This window comes from Ischnura elegans, chromosome 9 (genome assembly GCF_921293095.1).
Source record: "Ischnura elegans chromosome 9, ioIscEleg1.1, whole genome shotgun sequence".
NCBI lineage: Eukaryota > Metazoa > Arthropoda > Insecta > Odonata > Coenagrionidae > Ischnura > Ischnura elegans.
Genome location: NC_060254.1, coordinates 24,962,492 through 24,984,011, shown reverse-complemented (window position 1 = coordinate 24,984,011; position 21,520 = coordinate 24,962,492). Strand labels below are relative to the sequence as shown.

At 40.2% G+C, this 21,520-nt stretch overlaps 1 protein-coding gene across 4 annotated transcripts in view; it reads left to right on the top strand.

The window, feature by feature from the left end:
* LOC124166109 (myocardin-related transcription factor B-like) overlaps positions 1-21,520 on the top strand; it is a 298,259-nt gene that overhangs the window by 241,847 nt on the left and 34,892 nt on the right. For all 4 annotated transcript variants that reach the window (XM_046543755.1, XM_046543753.1, XM_046543756.1 and 1 more), the window contains one exon: positions 305-572. In XM_046543755.1, the coding sequence (XP_046399711.1) occupies positions 329-572 (244 nt within the window). In that variant the 5' untranslated portion in view covers positions 305-328. The remainder of the gene's footprint in view (positions 1-304; positions 573-21,520) is intronic.

Below are 21,520 nucleotides of genomic sequence, written 5' to 3'. Positions count from 1 at the left end.
AATATGAGAGGTCAACGGTCAACTTAAAATTTTATTTGTTGAAAATGGAACTTCTATTTCTGTTTATGTAATTTATCTCATGTAATTTCATGGGCAACTTGACAATGTATTTAACTGCATGTATTTCATGTTTGACAAGGAGTTAGATGGAAGATGGGACTTTCTAGTCCCAATCTCGCCCAACAAAGACGTTTATTATTATTGTTGTTTGGAGTGACATTAACACCGAAACTGCTTTATTTGCTTGTCTCTCCTTTTTTTCCAATACGTCTAATGTCTTTTCTTTCCGTGTGTCGTCGCTTAGGACTGCAACGTGAGCCCGGCCGGGATGGCGGAGGGCGGCGGGCCGTGTGGCCTGGGGGCCTCGTCCCCCACCCCGCCCTCCTCGCCCTCCTCCTCGTCGAGCGGGGGCGGCCTGCGTCGCAAGAGCGTCTCCTCGGCGTCGGCGGCGGCGGGGGCGGCCGCCTCCGCCGCCGCCTCCTCCTCCTCCGCCTCCCCGCCCCCGCACTCACCCCCCAAGGCACAGGTGGACGACTCGCCCCTCCAGAAGAGCATGGACCGCAACAAGGAGTGTAAGTACCTACCCGCTCACACCCACTATGTCCGTATTGACGCGCATACTGCAGTCATTGAAATCACTCTTAATCGAATCTTCTGCGGATTCTATATCGGTCCTGCGTATTGCATCCCGTTAGGGCATGGAGTAAGCTGTAAAAAAGAAGAACGATAATTAGATTTTTATTTCGCATTCGTTATTTCTGGTAAAAATAAAAAAAATAATAAATTAGTTCCTCCTCTATAGGCGATTCAGCCCAGGCGGCGGCGGCATAAAGTCCTCGCCTCCGCAACTCATTAAATGGGTGTGTTTAAAATTCTGCTGGTCTGATCCGTGGAATACGCTGACTTATAGAATCGTAGGGGATGCACGGGCCAGGTAGAGAGTCTTCATAGTTAAAAACATAAAAATATAGTTTTAGTTTGTTATTTTAGGGATTATTTGCTTTGCAATTAGGGGGAAAATCTAGGACGACTACAAAATAAAAGGTGTTAGATACTGAAGTGCAATGGGGTTGAACCATGAAGGCAAAAGTCTCCATTAGTAATTTTATCGTTTCTGTCGGAACAAACCATGGAATCGCTTGTGTCCCTGATCGTAGTTCTCGCTGAATTCACGCGACGGCGTGGGCTTTCCCTCCGCTATCCTAGCATTGAGGGATTCGTCTTGCTCGTTAGGTTGAGATCGCCGTACCCTTATTTCTTCCGTAAACCGCAGTGCAGCGTAAAAATGCCCGTTGTCTCCTGTAGCCTGATCTCGGAGGGACTACGCGACGTTTCCGGCTTTTGTTAGTGTAATACGTTTTTGTCAATGAATATCCTTCATTTGGATAATAATGCAAGATTAAAAAAAAAAAATTTGATGCTGATGAAAATTACGAAGCAGCTTCAGTAACTTATTAATGTATTGTATTCAAATGTTTCCGGTTGACAATTTTATTTTATCGGGGCAATGGAGCTGTTTTGAGGTTGCTGGATCCGAGCATAGAGCGTAGATTTTTTAATGTGTCGCTACTTTTGCCAGTATTTTTGCTACAACGGTGGTAAAATAGGTGAATCGTTTTGTTTACCTTCGTGACTCTCCAAAAAGTACTGATCGGTGCCCTATTACGCAATGGGCATCCGCGCCCACCCGCAAAATGTGCCATATAGGTTTTTTTTCTGATGTTGCAGAGTCACCTAACTTGTTTCCGAATTCGATTCACTCCGATCTGTACCGTGCGTCCTGTGCACTTTCTTTTGTCTTGGGTCGGAGAAACCAGTGTCCTTTCCTTTCGCCGCCATACTAGTCGGCGTGCGCTAACAGGTGCCGTTGGGGCCTAGTCCCTTTTGTGTGTTGTCGAGGGAATGCAAAGAGCAACAGGTGTGAAAGTGGGTCCGAGGCAAGTGGAATTACGGATCGGGAAGTTGTGTGGGAGGCGTGTGCCATGAACTGAGCCCACGTGGGTGTGCGCGAGGGCTACGCTTACCGACACTGTGCGACCTCCAAGAGGGAACTCGTATCATTAATCCGCGATTAGTGGACCGCTTGCCAGGCTCGTAGGCACGGAGTGCTTTAGGGGTTTTCATCCCCCCCCTCTGAATTTTTTCCCTTGCTCAATCCCTTTGAAACATTCATTGGCGGATCCCCTCTCTTCCCCTCCCCCCCATAATTTCTGAAAAAAACTAAAGAAATGGTCAGCTTTACCATTGAAAGTTTCTAGGTCACTAGCATAAAATAAAACAAAACTCAAAGACAATGGAAGAATATCTTAAAGCCACTTGCCTGTGAGGAGACGCATTATCGCAGATAGGTATTGCACAACAAGTCGGGGCACACGCCCAGAAAGTGACGAACCGTTCCCCCCGTATATAACGACCATAATTCTCCACCCCCCCTCGAATCATTTGCTCTCACGTACGGGCTACGGTGGGCGTAATTCAAGTATCAAGAGTCCTGAGGTTATTTTGACTGGCCTAATATATATACGCGTCAATTTTCTTTCCAATAGGGTGGATATTTGAAATATTTAAAAATAAGTAGTTGCAGTTTATATTGAAAAATGTGCCGAACTTCCATTACATTTCGCTTGAATCAGTTGAACTTTAGGGTATTTGTTTTCAAATATACATTCGGTGGGCGGCCAAATTAGCGGTTTCGTTGCACAGTGCACTTTACCCGTGATTGGAGTTAGAAATGGGAGGAGTGGGCTCTGGGGAAATAAGGGCTGAAACTGGTACGCATCTCCTGCTTGACCAGTCTGCTTTCGTGAAATGTGCTTGTCTAGCACTTAATTTCGCTGTATTGATAATTTGCGGATATATAGCGTTGATCCTTTTCTGCGCTTGCCTGTGTCTCAAAAATAAAATAAATAAATTTCAAAAATTCACCTTTGTGTTTTCCCAGATTAAAAATATACATATTTGAGATAGAAGCACATTCTGACCATTGTGTACTCAGTATTTCCTAAAAACTTCATGATAACAGCGTAACCAAGGGGGGAATTCGACAAGAAAATAATAATTTTGGCTTATCCGGGATTCGGACCTGATCTCTCGGTGTATATAGTAAATGCATGTGCACTGCGTGCAAAGGCTGTCATATGCAATGCTTTTTATAATTGCGTATGCTTAAAAGGAAATTAATTTGTTACGAAAAAATACCAAATATTAGGACTGATGTGGTGCATCCTCCTTTGTGCCTGGTCCAGTGTCCTTAGAGAATGGTTTATAACACAAGCGAAGTCCGTCACGCATCGAAATGCAGTCTTTAAGCTAAGGACCCGCATATCCATTCGATGATCACATGATTTTTATCGTTCCTATTTTCCTACTTCCCGTTTGCTTTCGTGGCCTATGACATGGTTGGTGTCCAGAAAAATTTGTCATTCATACGTAGAGTTGTTTCAGGCTTAATCTGGTGCAATTATAGCATAAAAGCAAATTAAAAACTGGCTATGGGTATTAAAGGGAATCGTTTTGAGAAGGAGTCACCTGAAAATTAATGAAAGCCAAATTAATTAAACTGGTGTTACGTATTTGTGGGAAACGCTTATAAATTTTGAGTCGCCATCATAATTCGAGAGAATTCAGGTGTGTCCGTTGTATGACGTTTTTATTTGATTTGATGATACGTTTAGAGAAATAGAATAAATTAGCTGGGTTATTTCAGTTCTTTGCAGTTTATTCTGCCGTGCACAATTTTCTTCAGTTTCCAGTTTTTTTATACCAGTCTGCCCTTGAATGTGTTTCCGCGCTCGACTGGTTATCTGAGAAATTGGTTTCCAGAAGGCTTTTCTGTTTTTGCTGCGATAAATATTGATGCGTCGGATAAAAATGTGAGAGTTACATGTCCTTGATCTGAGATGAACTCGAGCTTGGAAGTCTCGGGAGTAGGAATTCTGGGTAATGGGGTCTAAAACACGTGTTCCGGTACTTTTTTCTCGTTTTCCTGGTTATGTTTATCATCCTATTCTGCCATTTACTTGATTAAGTAATTTCATTTAGTTTTTTCATCTCCCATTATTGAATTGAATTGAATTACATCAAAATCATCGGTAGCCAAGTAGCGTACGATAACGTAGTAAAAGTTCTATCCATTTTTGAGTGGCGTTATCTGCATTTTAATGCCATTTAATTGAAAGACTGTAGATCATTTGTTTTTTTTTTCAATCATGTTGCCAATGTGTTATTTTAATGGGGAACGTGGTAGCCTAGTGAGTAGAGCGATGAGTGCTGATCGTGGGGACCGAGGTTCAGTTCCCGGGTGAGAACTTTCAGGCTACCCAAAAAAACAAAATTCTTGGACTTCTGTTTGATCTCCCTGACAATATGCAATGGTCCTGATAATTTGCCGTTCGATAGAGAGAATGACCCTTTGCTAGTAGTTTTCTGGAATGGTATTCTGTTACTGAGTGAATTGGCACAGTTCTTCCGTAGAAAGACGTAAACTGAAGATGCGTTCAATAGGGTTGGAAAGGGAAAAATTCTATTTTAACAAATGCTCCAATACTTTTGACTATCGCGTCGGTTGCTTTGCAGTAAAAGAGAAAAGTTTTTCTGGCAATACTGCCAACGGCTGTCAGGTCGAACATGCCGGTCCACGATGTTAGCCCTCGTTGTATACAGGCTATTTTCCGCTAGTTCTTGTTGCCACTCTCACATTAGTCCAAGTAACCTCCTTCGACTTTCACCACGGACCACGCAGTGTCAATTAGATCTTAGTTTAAGGAGGCTTCTTAAACGGACCAATGGGAGAGCGGAAACAAGAACTGACGGGATAGAGCCTGTATATGTAGCGATGGCTAACATCTTGGACTACATCATCGACGTTGAGGCGATGGCACTAGTGCCAGCTAAACTATGTTTTTTTTTAAGTTTACAGCAATCACCGTGGTAGTAACCGAAAAATGGAGAATTTGGAATCACAACACCGCGGAAACCTTTGTTCTCACTTCTATATGGACACTTTAAGCGGGGGATTGTGATGATTGACGGGAAATGTTTAGGAAGGAAGGCCTAAAATGGACAATTTTGGCTGTGTACCAATTCTATGGGTAGAGTTAATTACCCTAAATTTTTGGTTTTTTGTGATTTAATTTTGATATTGACTTATATTGGACATTTCTAGCGGAGGAAGACGAAAACTGAGGATGGCTTTGACACGCATATAGGGGAAAGAATTATATATGGGCATTTCAAATGTGGGAGAATGGTAATTGACGCGAAATATGAGGAAGAAAGGCTTAAAATGAGCAATTTTGGCGGTGTAAAAATTCAGGATATATTATCTCCCCAAAAGCTTGAAAATCAAGGTCGCACTGCTGTTTTTGGAGTGGATACCTGTGTTATGATGGGTAAATTGTTGAAGAGGGCGTTTTTTTATCTCTTCAACTTTCTTTTCTTCTCTTAAAAATTGTTGAAGACCTCCAATCATTTTTTATCGCGCCAATTTTTTGTAATTCATATTTTATGGTCCTGGAAATCGAATTGACCCGCTTACCTTCGGAATTTAACTCGCCATTTGGTACATTCGAAGATGATCACTGACCTCTCTCCGATCCTGAGTTGTTGTTCGCGATCGGTGGTATTATTTCACAGTTTTTTCAGTCAACTTGAGGGCGAATTTTTTTATCACTCATATAAAAAAGTGTCTAGACAGTTGTTGCCAGGCACGCGTTAAATCTTTACTTGTTTTCGTTTCTGACCTTAAGAAAAAATGAGTCACTAAGCTTTCTCGGTCGTAAAAATGGTCGATATCGCAGTCTTCATCAGAATCCATTAAGCCCGTCGCCTTTAAGTTAGTCGAAATCCTATGGCGATCCATTATTTTCTTTCTCATCAAGTTCCGTGGCTAATTGATTTCGCCAAAATGATTTCTCGAAATTTTAATCGCTCCGACGTCGTAAAGAAAAAGTGACGCGTGCGTTTCCTTGTCGTTGAGATTCAAAATGGAAAACCGAGCCGTCATTAAATTCTTTTTCATCCTTGAGTGTGGACATCTGTTCGCGGAAGTATGCCCTGCAAGCTCGCATTGCGGCCAGGAAAAGATAGTTTATGCGGGCTCACACGTATGGGTGCTTAAAAACAGCCCTGCCGCAATTATTTAGTTAAAGTTTTTTGTCGATAAACGAAACAAACGTCATTATTACTTGGAAATTACTACAGATGCTGGGATATTTACATTCCATAGACTGGCTATTTAACGACTGAGCCCTGTATAATATGTTTCTGGATATTTCTGATGAAATTCCGTTATTTGGTGCTGGCTTTTAAAATAATGCTAGCCTAAGGATAGGAAAATTGTAGACTACCTGCATTTAAAAAATTAAATTTTATTTTCACGAAAAAGTTAGTCCTTTATGGTATTTTGTTGGTACCTTGCGTTCGATTTGCGAAGTGGTTCATTATTGCTGCGCACTTGGGTACCGAGAAAAATCATTCGAAGGGAGCTCGGTGACCTATCATTTGTGAGTTGAGGTAAAAATAAAGTAAAAATTGCTGATAACGAATTTCAGTGGACAATCGTTTTATTTTGTTATAAAAGGGATTTCCTTTTATCCAAAATAGAGGATTTTGCCGTATACATCACAGGATTGCCGGCTAATATTCCGTTGATTGTCTTTATTTAAGCTACAGGTACGTAACCTTTAACCATCGTCCCACCCTTTCCATCAAACGGCTGTAAAGGGATGGAATTTATGATCAACATATAATTATGTGTTAAAGGTAACTCGTAAGAAGAATTGATGGTAAGGTCAGGAACGGTTAAGTAGCCAAGGTGCCCGTAATTTCTTCATAAAAGAGGAAATAATTCCTCAAAGAACCAACGAATAGTTCGTAATGTCAGGGATATGGTATAATCCGAACTAGTTGAATGCGGGGAAATTAACATCGGCGATAATATGAAAGTCTTCGGAAGCGTGAACTCACCTCGTTATAGGCGGCATTTCGTTACGTGCGTGATCGTTACAAGCGAGTTTTACTTTATTTTAATACATTTTTGTTCCATTTAATATGTGACTAATTTTTACTCCATGGCAGAATGATGTTTAAATTTTCCACGTCCCGTGATTTATATCATGGTACAGTTGTTCACTGAAGAGGACGGTACTAGCCATCCACCCGCCCTCTTCGTAAGATTAAGGGGTTGAAGGGTAACCAGACCGCCCCCGAACCTACCTTTAAGCCAACCTTATGTCTCGTCGACGTAATCTCCGTTTTGTCGTGGCCGATTACCCACCTTATTCCACGATTGCGCAACGCCTGGTATCTGGAAGGAGGTCGCCTCGTCCCCTCCCTCGTCTTCCCTCCTCCCACCATCCAATAATACCTCCCGCCCCCCTCCTTCCTAACCCCTCCTCCTTACCCCCACCTCCTCCTCTCCGGTCGTAGGCGGAGACGCGGAGAGCGAAAGTGTCGCTACCTCGCGGGAGAAGTCATCGCGAGTTAATCCGCTGGGAGACGATCCCTCGTCGCCTATTTTTTTTTCGTCACTCGGTGAATATATTTCACTTCGCCACTCTCCCTCGGGAGTCTAATCCCCTCATCTATTCATCCTAAGGAACATCCAGCTTCCTCTATCTTCCCCTGTCTCCATCTACTCGTACCGCTAACGCGAGAAAGAAATCTAGCCGGAGTTCGACTTTTCTAGCGAGACTTAAACTAGAGAATGTACTCGCTGGTGCGAATTATACTCTCGCGAGACTGACTCTATGTGCTGTACTGAGAACAAGTTGAGCCCGCTTAGTTCCTTCATTTCTGAAGCTAGGGTTTAATTCTCAACTGTGGAGTGTTTACGCAGGGAGAGATGTCCAGTTAGAGGCAATTAGTAGCAAATACGAAGCTCGGCGACTGAGTGGACGATTTTGGGCACAAGAGTAAATTTCAAATTGAGGATAAGAGGGTGTACATGCGAAATTATTGCGCCAGATATTCAATGGTTCCATGTGAATTAATGTAAAATAACAATAATAGTAATAATAATAATAGTTATTGTTATTATTATAATTTACTCTTCTTAAAACAAATGATTCCTAAAACATTTATAAATATATCTCGAAATTAAGTGCCCTACTACGCAAAAGGTCTGTTTTTAGGGTACCGACGGTTGTTTTACAATTATTTCTCAAATGATCTAAGAATATTTCATTATATGCAAGAAGATTTTAACATAAATAACAAACAAACTTCCTTAAGCATACTGTATGACAATGGCAGCAAATTTTTTTAAAAAACTTAACGCAGCACATTTTCAATGTTTATACGAGGTATTAACCATTTTTTTTAGATAATGTAAGGAAAGTTGTAGAAAATACCTCCGTTTTTTGTTTGATAGTTTTAATTATACTTAGGTCCCATGAACAAAAGGGACCCTTTAAAAAGCCTGAGGCACAGGCATACGAATCTAGTCGCCTCCATGACGATTATGAATCAAATGTCTGTCCATTTATTTAGGCATATTACCTCTCCTTGGATGAAATATTTTTATAACCTTAAAGCAGTACATATTTATAAGAGGAAGAATTCTCTGTCTGGTGGAAAATTCATGTCAAATCCAGCTGGGTGTCATCAGCCCCGTCTCCACTCTTCGTCCTATTTTCTTTTTCTCAATTTTGTATTCATGTGGCAGCATACATCTTGCCACTTCCTCAAAATACCCTTCTCCTACATATGTAAATTTTTTGCAATCTCTTTCAATGCTTTTGCTTTTTCGTCTCTATCCGTATAGTCCATACTTGCGACATTCCAAAGTTCTGGATAACTTTCAAACTGCTGGATTAATTAGATATCAATGTTTTTTCCATTTCTAATCAATTTTTCTAAAACTGGGCTGATTTTTTTCAGCGAAAGAAAAAATTCTTATCTGACCACCCAGATAGAGAGAGTAGTCTAGGGAGACACTAATACCTTGCTGTTTACATTACCGCTCTAGTGCAAGAGAAACTCTGGGACATGGGTGAAGAGTCGCTCTAGCTAGAGTGTTCTCAGAGATTACGCTTTCCTGTTGGACTATTCTCACTTGAGCATATCTAGTAAAACACTACAATGTACACGGACCTTTGGTCGCTTTGGTCAATTTTGGTCGCGATTAAGTTGTGACCTTAAATTGAGTGTATTTTTAAGCTACAATAATTCAAGGTCATTAAAAATAACATTTAGTTAAACAAGTGATCTTATGTGGAAGCACTAAAAATGCGTTCAAAACTCTCCAAAAAATTTGAACTGGGGATGATGAAACCGACTAATCAGGTTGATTAATATATATTCGGTGATGACGCTATGCGTCTAAACGCATTGTGGATTTTTTAAAGTGAAATAGTGGACACTTAGAAAAAAAATTCTTGCGATAATTAACGTTTTTAATTTCTTATAATGTGGAAATTTGGTCGTGTAATTTTCAGAATGTAATTCTTACTCGAAAGTGTTATCGGAATCATTGGACCTGGAAAAAACATATGGCGATGTAAAATTGGAAACTTATCTTGAATATGTCTTCTAATTGAGTCAACGAGTTTATTCATCTCCTAAAATATAAGCATATAATGCTTGGAGAATTTCTCCTTTTTCTTCCTCCTGAACTCAAATTTATATGGTGCTAATTTGTTTGAAAATTAAAAATTAATGAAGCCTCCTTTCGCGTTGCTTCGAAAGTATTTGAGAATTTCTTAAGCTTTCCGATTTTTGAAGATGTCAGTTGAAGTTAAATTTAACGATAAGTAAGTTGATTTTAAATGGACGAAAGCGGTGCAAGGTGTTTAGTTTTCAGACTGTTAAGGAAATCCGTTAATCCTTTGGGAAGAATGAATGAGATAAATTTTTTTCATTCCATCTACTTTTTTACTGCGAAAATTCAGTACGCTTTACTGCGCATAGTGTCATCGTCAGGTTGATTAATAGATTGGTTGTTTGACGCTCTGCGTCGAAACGCATTGTGAATTTTCGCATTAAAGCAGTGGACGGTTAGGAAAAAAAAAATTTAATTCATTCATCATGTTGTTCCACCTCATCTCGCCTAATACAGATGAACTTGGAAAGAAGTAGAGAAATCGTTATTGAATTTAAAAATTTGTCTTTACACGCTTATTCTTAACTTGCTTCGTCCATCTTTTGCCTCGATAGAATCTTGTTATTGATTTTTTAACCCTATTCCTATTGTCGGATCGGCTTGAAAGTATGCTAACTCCCTTGCTTCTGTTGAAAATATATTGTTCAATATTCAGACTGTTGAAATTTTGTTCCATTCTGCTCTAAGTAATGAGCTAAATTACGAAATGGAAAAAATAGTTTTAAATTTTCTCGATATATGGAGTTAGTTTATATTTTTTGGCAGAAATTTATTGATATTGGGAGATGCAGCATTGTATAGATGTATGGTTTCAATCGCCCATATAGTGCTGCCAATATCCTAGCGACCAGACTAAGCAGAGCACTCTCGTAGCGTGGTCGCTCGTGGGGAAGATGCATGCATACCCATTACATCGCCCTTTTCCCCCGGTCAGAATCGTTGGATGTTTGGCACCGACGGCTGTTTTCGTCTCTTCGCTCGCAACCCCGGGCCCATCGTCCGCCAGCTGCTAATCAAACCAGACGACCACCTGACGTATCTCGTGCGCTTCCAACGCCATGGGCTTATTATGCATTCCTAGGAGATGAAACGTCTCCCTCCACCCGCCTGGAGTCGCCCCCTCCCATCTCTCAAGTCGGGTTTCACGCCTAGATTTCATTCAAAATGTCACGGGACGAGTGGAAACCTTCTTCTAGGCTGCACCTCGGGCGCCAACCAATTGGGTCACAGTCCGAGGATGTCGTTCGAAGTATCACTGTCGCTTTAATGAGGTTAAGTGTGAAATGCCCTTGTTCACAGTTGACCTGTCAGGAGGAATGTGCAACGTTAAGGCATATTTGAAGTACAGTGTAATTTAGGCTTTTTGAAATTTCATAATGAGAAATTATATTTAATTCGAAACGTTACCTAGGTCCTCCTCATTTTGTTCCCAAACAATATTAAGTAATCTAATATTATTATTTATATGTCTTGAGACTCGGGGAATTGTTAAAAAAAACAAACGTGTGCTTATTATTTCGCTCGAAATACGTGAGTTCTGACAACTTCGATTGAACGTCCACAGTTTGTGAATGTGAATGATTTCTATCTTTAACTAGCGCCATCTGGTACGAATTATCTGTTCATTGCTTCCAATATGCGTTGTCAATTGCTCCATCTAAGGAAATTCGGTATCCACGAACTGTGAAAACTTGCTTGTCAATCAATGCAAATAATCTTTAAGTTTCCGGTTTTTTCGTATTTAAAAAGCATTATCCATCGCCTTATTTTTTGCAAGTTTTTCTGAGAATGAATCGACTTGAAGCCTAACCTTTCTTAGGATATAAGTAGTTTCGTTGGACCCTAATGCGTTGAGGCTTAAAAAATGCTGCATAAGCTGCAGTGTTAGTTTGCCCTTCATGCGATGCCCTAAGTTTGTTCGCTATATCTGACGAATAAAATACCTCGAACTTTGAAATGATTTCCTTAAATTTTTGGCTGGAGTTCAATGGTTGTTGTGATTGAAATTTTCTTCGTTGTGGCTTTATTTTCTATACAAATAGACGTTTCCAATGTATTCGAATTTTTTTAACGTCCGATATCGTTGCTTGTCTTCCGTGTTCTTAGATCTCAACTCTATTAAGTCGCGGTCTGCTAGAGGCTCCTAAGATTTCGATCTGATTAGCCCTATTGAGTATCGGGTGAATAATTTTTGTGTTGTTGTTATAGGTCATTAAGATTGATATCATGTGTCCAAACTTTTTTCCTGATGAAAGGGCCTATAGGGTTTTTCATTTTGGTGTTGCATGTATTTGAGAAAGTGACTTTTCCATTTTGGTGGCTTAGCTTTCTTTCATTTTTCATTTCGTTCTTCCTAAGGACTTTTGGAATTCGCTGCCTCGCCAGTATTTCCTCTTAAATTTGCATCTTGCTTCGAAGGGCAAGTGGACGGGAAAACGGCTAAGGGTGGCCCCGAATGAGTTTCAGAGGACAAGTTATTAGAGATGTAAAAGAGAAATATTGGGTAAACATGAAATAGTTTGTAGATAGGAGAGCTGCATCCTACCATTCTTAGATTTTCTATCTATTATTGTGGCGTATTATATTATTTTATTCCAAATTAGTTCCTAATCTGAAATTACTTCCGTCGGCTCTAAGTTCAGCGATTTAGTACTTGTAAACAATTATCGATTTAACGTCTTTCCCATTATTATTTTTTCCTTTTCCAAATCGATCATTTATCTCACTAATGATTGTCGTTATTGCTGAAAAATGAAGCCTTCGTGTGATTGAGCTGGGATATCTTTTTTTTTCCAAAGATCCGTTACTTATCCATGCCGGTTTCGCATTATGGTGATAAGTTTTTTTTCGCCATTTCTTTGGTTCTTTTAATAACAGTCGTGTATGCTTTCCCGTCCAAGTCTTCAAATCATTGATCGCGGTCTTAGACCTTCGGATGGACTCTCGTCATGCGATCAGAAGTAATTTAATATTTAAAGGAGCAATCCGTGGTGATTACTGCAAATTTTAGGCTCCCATGCTTAGATAAATTCCTCCTTACCCGTTTGATGTGGTGTTTAGTTGTTTTTACCGCATATTTTGCCGTGATTATTGCGTTAATCGCACCATGTGTGATCTGTCGACGCGGGTGGATGGAGGCGACGAAATTGATTGGTGGTGTCAAGGAGGAGAAATCGGCGTGGAGCGGTCGCTGCTGCTGATGCTGACACGCGAGGAAAGGTGGTGCTGATCATTAAGCATCCGTTATCTTTCCCTCGAGTCGTTGGCGCCTTCCTCTCCTGGGTCCTCTGGTTGACTCACCATGCGCTGACTTTCACATCCCCGCTGATGTGAGGCAAGGTTTGACCCCCCTGGCTATGCGACGATGGATCGGAAAGGTGGGGAATTTATAATATTTGGAATTAGTCAGGGCTACCGTGTCCAAGGATATGTGGACAAACTTAATTCAGAGTTTCATACTAAACAGGATTTTATACTTGACAATGTGTGAATCAATTCGGAGGTAAATTATTAAAATGTAGGATAAAAAGAGTAGAAGTAAACGTCTTGCTTTATCATTTGGATTATGTTTACAATTTTCTTTTTGAGTGACATTAATAATTTCTTTTAGTCTGAGCAAAATACTATCGGCTCTTTCTCGGCGTATGACCCAACAGTTGTGATCGCTATTTTTCTTGTTATATTTTAATAATTTTCTATTGCAAGGCGTGAACTTTCTTAAGTATGAACTGTACTGTAAAGATTAGATTCAAGTTCCTTGTTTTCATTTTCTACACTGATAGAACATTTTTATATGATATTTTGCTAATATACCTTCCTTTTGTAGTTTATGGAAAGTTAACTCTCAAGAGAGTGAAGTATAACTCCGCTCACATTTTGTGATACTTTTAAACTTTTACGAAAACAACCTTACTTCTCAAAATATTTATTGTCATTTGGGTTTGATTAGCTATTTTTCCGTTTTTTTTGGGTCTCTGGTCAGTTATCTTTAATCGACGCACACCTTTCTTTTATACAGGATTACATAATATATGCAAACTAATTATGTGAAAAAATATTTAAATTAATTAATAAATATGTGAAGATCCATCAGAAAGCGATTCTGAAATCATTTATACTTATTATTATTATTATTATTTTATCATGTGAGAGTGCGACGGTGACAATTTATGGAAAAGGAATATTATGCCTATCCCATCCCTGAACTAGTACGCGATCGCGTGATTATTTCTATGTGCATTGTGGCTCACGAGAGCTTGGCCGAACAGTGAGCGTGTAGGATTGAATTATGTTAAGTCAGAGGGGAGGGAGGAGGAGGAGGCGGAAGGAAGGAAGGGGGAGGAGGGGGGGAGACAATTGACCTTCCTCTTTTGGACCCGAAGAATTTCACTCGTAACGGTTGTGCGGGTGGACGTTGGCAGGGATGTTCGCCCGCTTGTAATCACACGTCCCACCCGCCGGGAAGTCACACCACTACCCCCTACCCTACTCGCATAATATACACACGAAATGCGCTTATAATTTTCCTCAATCTCAGTCCTATATCGTCATCTCCTTCTAATCATGGCTTATCCATTAATAATGTCATTATTTTCAATGTAAAATAATTATTACAAGAAATATATAAAAAAATTAAAGTAAAAAAATATAGTCAATGAAATTTGCTCTGCAATTTCACATGAAAATTGCAAAAAATTATGAGAAAATTAATCTTGAAGAAAGCTCTCGAAATCTTGAATTATCTCACGTTTTCTGGCACTTCTGCGGTTACATGGTAGCTGTCTTCAAACATGTCCTGCACTTCCAAATTGTTTTAATTGATTCTTTTATTCCAGACTTGATTCAATGATGTTTTTCTTATTCTTCTTCCCCCCTTTCTTTTCGCATTCGGTAAATTTACTGTAGGAATGAGAAGAACTGCTTTTCGTTTGTAAATGTATAAGTTGCGTTTTAATAGATGAGTATTTAAAAACACTACTCATTCAATTGTTTCTCGTTGTTTTTAGATTCGAGTTTATTGGATAGTTCTACGATGCTCACATGATTTCCGGGTTTCCGCCGCGTTGTTTCATATTAGGTAACGACAGTTTCGCCGACAATCCCACCAGCATCTTTAGGTCAAAAGATATGCGGATGCGCAACTTCACGCCCGGTTGCAATGCCGCCGAAAGTGTCGTTATCAGAAATGAAAGAACGCGGTGTAAACCCAGATGCCACGAGACCATCTTCTGCTAATCGCGGAAACCTTCGAAAATAACTATTCTTATCTCGCCGCTTTCCGAAACTTTCAAGCTCATTATAAAAACTAATCGTAAAATTCCATGCATTCAAAGATAAAAATAGATAATAACAAATTTTATTTAATCAATAAAATATAATTTCATGAACTGAAACTGAATTTTTTTGAATATGCAATTTCGTAAATAAATCGCAGTATAAAAAATAAAATAATTTTTTTAATTATATCATTTTTCTCCTGCATTGATTTGAAGTGGTGTCTTTATTATTAGATACAGTTTTCACCCTCTCCGCATACCTTCCGCCTCCAAGTCCCCTTTGTTCGTTGTCCTGAGAAAACAATGAATCGCTATGAAACATCGCGATGGCATTTTATTGTCCCTCGGCATTCTGGGACGTGCTATTATTTCACTGGATGCTTATAATTTTCATTTCGCTCCGTGGAAGGTGACCTTAGTTTTGTATTTCCTGAGCTGTTGCCCTGCCTCTTCTGCTTGGCGCTCTGTCAAGTTTTGCCAAAAGTGACCGACCTTTTTCGGTACAATAATTTTAGTGAAAAGTGGATGTTTCCGTTGTTGTCGAAATCTTATTACTTCGTCTAACAGTTGGACGAATGAAATTGGGAATTTTCTTTCAAAGCCTTATTAACTTCATTTCTTATTGCAGAGAAATCAGAATTGTATTTGTTTGGAAAAAAATTCGCATTTAATTCTTTCCTCTGGGTCACTTTCCTATTTTTCGGTGCTGATAGCTAATCAGCGATAATTATCGCTATATTTATATACCGGGATCGCATAACAATGTTTGCCACCCCTGCGTAGCTCTGTATGATTTACAGCAGTTCATTTTTCATTGCTACGCGATTTTAGGGTAAGTTTAAACTTTCGAAGGACGTTTTCCTGGTGCAAGATGAAAAGCTAAGGGGGTGTTTTCATTATAGTTGGTGAAGTACCTATGAGTATCATCGCTGCCAACATTCAAAATACATTAGGCGTATTAGGTTTGAATAATATTATTTATACATTCAGAGTCGTAACTTAGAAACAAATCAGTTGTCTGCGACCTCTTGGGTATCCTAGTGCGCTCCATCTATACTTGTGAAGGACTCCGGTGAGTAATGAAATAGAAGACCCTTGTCTTTTTGAATGCAATCCTTGCTCCACATTGCTTTGTCAACAAGTTTCTCCGGAGCACGGAAATGCTTTCGGGCTTGAAATCGTCACTGATCTTACGATGCCCTCTGTACTGGCGGCGGCGTCGTCTTTAGTCTCAATAGTAGCGTACATAACCCTCGTCTTACATTCCGAGAGGAATCAATCTTAACCTTATCGATACCAATGTGTTTTTGAGGTCACGATTGATCCTCTGTATTCCCGTCTGGCTTCATCACTTGCGGTTATACAAAGGCTTTTTAATCGCTTAATTATAGTAGTATTATGGTTCTGCGTCATAGAAAGGCCATACATTAATCATTGAAAATACCGGTACTTCTGCATTTCTCGCATTTTCATTTTTCAATGACCTTATTTCGCTTTGCGGCTTCAATTGATCAGTCGCCGCTTCAGCGTGTGGCTGCTAACTCATCGGCAGGAATAATCATTTGAATGTCTGGGAAATTAGTGTCTGTCACCTAGCATTTGATCTGGTTTTGGTCCTCCATGTGTCCCATTATGTCACCTAGTCTTCGTTTTGAAAACATATTTAAGGATCCGTGTGGGGTGCCAGGTATTAGTGTTACTTTAAAGAGCAAACATTTCCATTTTGAAAGTGGTACTTATTTGAACAATATTTGCCAAAAATTTTTTGTTCCGAAAAGTACGTATATTAGTGCAGGCCAGTGGCGCCGACTCCATAGGGCCTGAGGGGGCCCGAGCCCCCTCAAAGATTCGTTTGGGGGGGCGGAGCCCCCTCAATATTTCAAGGAAATAATTAAGTTATATTATGCTTTGTGAAATCACAAAATATATTGGTAATTTTTATTTCCCATGTTTGACGATAGTTACCTTTTAAAATAAATTCAACAATGTGTTAAAACAAATAATTATAAGGTGAAGCAGGTTGACTGAATCAGGTGGTGTGAATCATGATAGTGTTTCGGTGCTGCGACACACTTTGAATTTAACCTCTTACCGGGGCAAGACCTCGGATATGGGCCCCCCCAATATTTTTTATAAGTCGGCGCCTCTGGTGCAGGCATTAACGCGGCGTTGGACAGAAGTTTTCTTTTCTGGATTCTTCGCGTGCTATGTCCGCGTACTTGACTGGGAATGGAAACTGCTCTGACCTTCGATCTGGAAAGGCTAGCCTTAGAAACTGATGTAAAGACAACATACGTGGACGCAGCACCCAAAAATGCAGATTAAACTACGTATATTATTCAGTCGCGCAGCCAAGTTCAACTTCTTTAAAAATGTTCCCGTTTTAGGGATTTTGAATGAGGAAAAATTTCTCCCTTTGGTCTTCGCATCGGCGGGATCAGTCCGCCCCGCGTCGGCGACTGCACCCGAAGGGTTTTCGGGGTGTGGGGGAGGGCACGCTCCGATTGGGAAGGAGGTCTCCTCCGCGGGTGCACTTTGATGGGAATCCCGACTTTTACGAGCCAAAGAACTCCTTTCCGTTTTATTCAGTCCTCTCGACCCCTGCACGCGGCGGCAAGGATAAATGTCGGGCCGGGCGCGCGTCTTATTTTTCTCCAGATATCCGCTTGGCTTCCTCGCCGTCGTGAAATATCGCCGCCGTCATTACGATCCGCCATGACGGAGCGCTCTGAGGCGGTGGCGGCGCCCATTGATGGAGGAGGATGATGCACCGACTTATGTTTTGCGTCTTGCGCATCGCACAGTGGTCCAGAGCACTGAAAAGTGCGCCACGGTAACATCGAATACAAATTAGAGTATACATATTAGTATATTATTTGAGGTCGCTAATTACGAACTGTATCTAGGAAATGTAAAATAATCAAACTTATCGCGATCACTTCTTATTCTCCCTTCCAGGATTAGGCTACTAAGCCTGTTCCGGCTCCACATTACCATCTTTTTCTTGGTCGTCCTATACTTCTCTTCCCAAATGGTTGATATTCCATTGCTTGTTTTGGAATTCTTTCATTTGACATTCGAAGTATATGTTCCTTCCATCTATGTTTGTAGTCTTGTAGTTTGTCAGTGACTGCCTGGACACCCAGTTCATCTCTTATTTGAGTGTTTCTTATTTTATTCAATCTTGTGCAGCCTTTCACTGATCTTAAAAATTTCATTTCCGATGATCTATCTGCCTTAATTCATTCTTTTTGGTTCCCAAAATCTAAATTGTTTTTGAGGAATCCCTAAATCTTGTCACTTGGAAAGTCTACCTACAAGATTTGTCCAATCAATTCTTGTTGTGCCAACGAATCAAGTTTGATGAATATCAAGCACGATATTAATGATTCTCTGGAAAGGATATTTGAGCTATGTGACAAACCAAACGTCTTGTTCCAATAAATAAACTTTTCTCGGGTCTCCGCGCTGGTAAAAAATTCAGAGAGCGCGGACGTTTCTTGGCCCATTCTCAAGGCTACTGACAGTCTTGTTCCAAGTTACTTGTAATACGAAAGGTACTATAAGTATAATCCGGGTGCCTATCTTAATTTTTTCCAACTCTCCAGATATACGCTTGGTTTCCTCGCCCTCGTGAGATGTGACGGGGCGCTGTATTTCCGAGGCGGCGGCATCAATTGATAATGGAGAATGATGTGCTGCTAACTTGCATTTTCCTCACTTGCGCATCCCTTCAAACATCTGCGTCACCATTACCCTCTGATTAAAATTAATAAAAAGGCGTTCTTGTTTACTCAAAAAATTTACTTGACACACAATGAATATATGGCATGCAATAACCTGCTTTGTTCATTTGGATTCCTGAAAGTTGGGTCTGAAGTGACCATATGAAGAATTCAAGTCATCCAAAAGTTGGAATGAAATAACTTCCTTGAAGCCTGTTTTTTTCGTGTCTGGTTAGCGTTACGTACGTTAATCTTAGTTAACGTTAACCTGAACATGTTAAAGTCATAAGCTTAACTTGGTAATATTTTAATGTTACACGAAAGCTAAGTCGTTCAGAAAAACTTTCAGTTCACCTAATGTCTATAGAACTGAAAAATTCGTTAACTTCGGTTTTCATGCTCCGTAAAATTTTTACTAAACATTTTAAAGCCGGCCCTTGTAACTTGAGCTACAGAAATCACGGTTGCATTATTTTGCACCCAAACATAACAGCAGTTGGAGATTAATCAGTAAAATTGCATGCATGACCATAACTCAAGTATGTAAAGCCTGCATCACACGATCCTTTTTTTCCGTCCCACCGAGCGATAGCTCCAACGATAGCTTTTCAAGGATCAAAAGAGTGATCACACGACCCATCATTTTCTGAATCACACGTGCAACCCCACCGTCCCTTTTTTCATCGCTTATATCTTCACTTTCCGCTCGGAATGGGTAGAAAATTATTATCGTGTGATTCAATCTCAAGACTTGATGAAACGGCTCATTAAAACGTACTTACAAATAGGGATTACCATTTACGTCACCAATTGGTTTGATGGCATCCATCACATGTAGATAGTGATATCATCTGTAAATGTCAATTAGCTTTCGTGATAAGTACGGAGAAGTCATTGCCCTTTTATAACCATTAATTTTTGGTGATCAGGTATGGAGAGGGTCTTTGTATTTCCCGTTAGTATCTTTAGGGAAAAAGCATTATGTTTAAAAGATGATTGATATATTTTGAAAACTGCGATTAATTTATCAAGAAGATGATTGCGCTGGCAAAAGAGGCGTTCATGAACAGGAAAGAGCTGCTGAGTGGATCTTTATGAAAGGTGTTTATGAAAAGGCTAGTGATGAGTCTGATCTGGAGTGTAGCGTTATTGAGCGAGTACTGAGCTTGGAAGGGAAGGTAGAAACCCATTTTAAATAAAATTATGTTGTATAAGCAAGGGAGGGGAAGGAAGAGTATAGGATTCGTTGACAGGATTGACATAGGCAAGGACACATTATAGGATACGTTGACAGGGTGGTTAGATTTATTGTAGGCCTTATTTTGGACTGAATAGGGAATTCCAAGTTTGGAAGGGAGACCTACGGGGAAGATCTGAAAAATGGTTCATCTGAATCTCACTTGACCGTTAGTATGCTTTAATAATAATATAATTGCATGGGGCCGAGGTGGACCATATGGGAGAGCAAAGCGTCATGCGCAGCTGTATAATGTTGGAGATTTATGGGCGCATTGCTCATTTCTGTGAGATAGTGGCTCGTAAGGAGTGAACTTCAAAGGAAACAAACGATGGCTGCGTGTTCGAAGCACTCGGTGCGATGTGAATACTCGCGCTCATATTGCACGCAGTGGGATTGTTTTCTCGGGTTCAGGCGTGCGTTGCTCTCGTCTGCCCCGTGCCTTCCGCTGCGGTGCGGACAACACGATCATCCGCGTTGCACAACACCGGAAGAAAGACCCCCACAATGTTTCCCATCGGACGATTTGTATGTGCGCGGGACCGCGTGTGCACTCTCTGACGTGCGCAGTAAGTGCGTAGTTTTCAAACTGACCCTCCCTAGCCGAGCCTTTTTACCACGCGTATTGTAACTTCACCCCTTGGCTGTTTGTTTTGTCTATATTGGATCTCTTAGATGTGTAAGTCGAACTGACTTATTGAAATGTACTTATTCTCGATCTGACTACCCGAATGTACTTTTTCTCGATGAATGATTTATTACGTTCATTAAATGCCATCTTAATGCGTTCCATAATTATATAAAAACGTGTGTATGGTCCACAGAATTGGAAACCAGAGACAGTTGATAGTAAAATTCTGTGGACCATACACACGTTTTTCTGTCATTATGCTACTTGTTGCACGGTTGCGCCAAATACCGCAATCTACTCGCCATTTTCGTATATTTGAGCTAATTTAGAAATAATTATTGAAAAGAAAAACATGTATTACTTATAGACAATGCTAGTGCTGGAGACATTTATGGCGACAATAAATGCTAATACTTGGAATTTCAAAGCACCGTCAGTAAAGCAACATTTTGGTGAAATAAAATTGAGGTAAAAACCATTTACGTTCTTTTTTCATTTTCCACAATGAAAATTGATTCAGAATTTGGCTCAATGTGGAGCACTCGTGATTATTAAGTTTTTTACAAGATTCGTTGAAGGCTGAACAGTAGGAAATGGTTTTCACATCTATCGGAAGATAAAAGCGTGGTCAAAAATCATACTTTTTTTCTTCTTCAATATCTATTTTTTTCAGAGCTCGATGAAAATATGTTATTTTACGTTTGGACATTTTTAACACAGGCTTGGTTTTAATAAATTCTTTCACTTTTCCGTGAAAAAACTATTTTCCTGTCAGCCGCGAGCCTATTCATCCGCGGCTGGTGAAGCGTTCTCCATCGTATCATAGATCTTCTCTTCGGGGAGAAGTTTACGTCGTCGGCGGTTCACGAGTATTAACGGCTTTGCGGACTCGTAAAATGTTCAGTTGGGCTCCTTCCCGTTTCGTTGACCCCGGCTGGGCTCCCTGTTGTGTTCCCCTTTCACTTCCTTTGTATACACCCCTCTGAATATTATGAATGAAAATTTATGGCTTACGTACGCCCCAAGTATTTAATTTGCAGCGGGAACGCT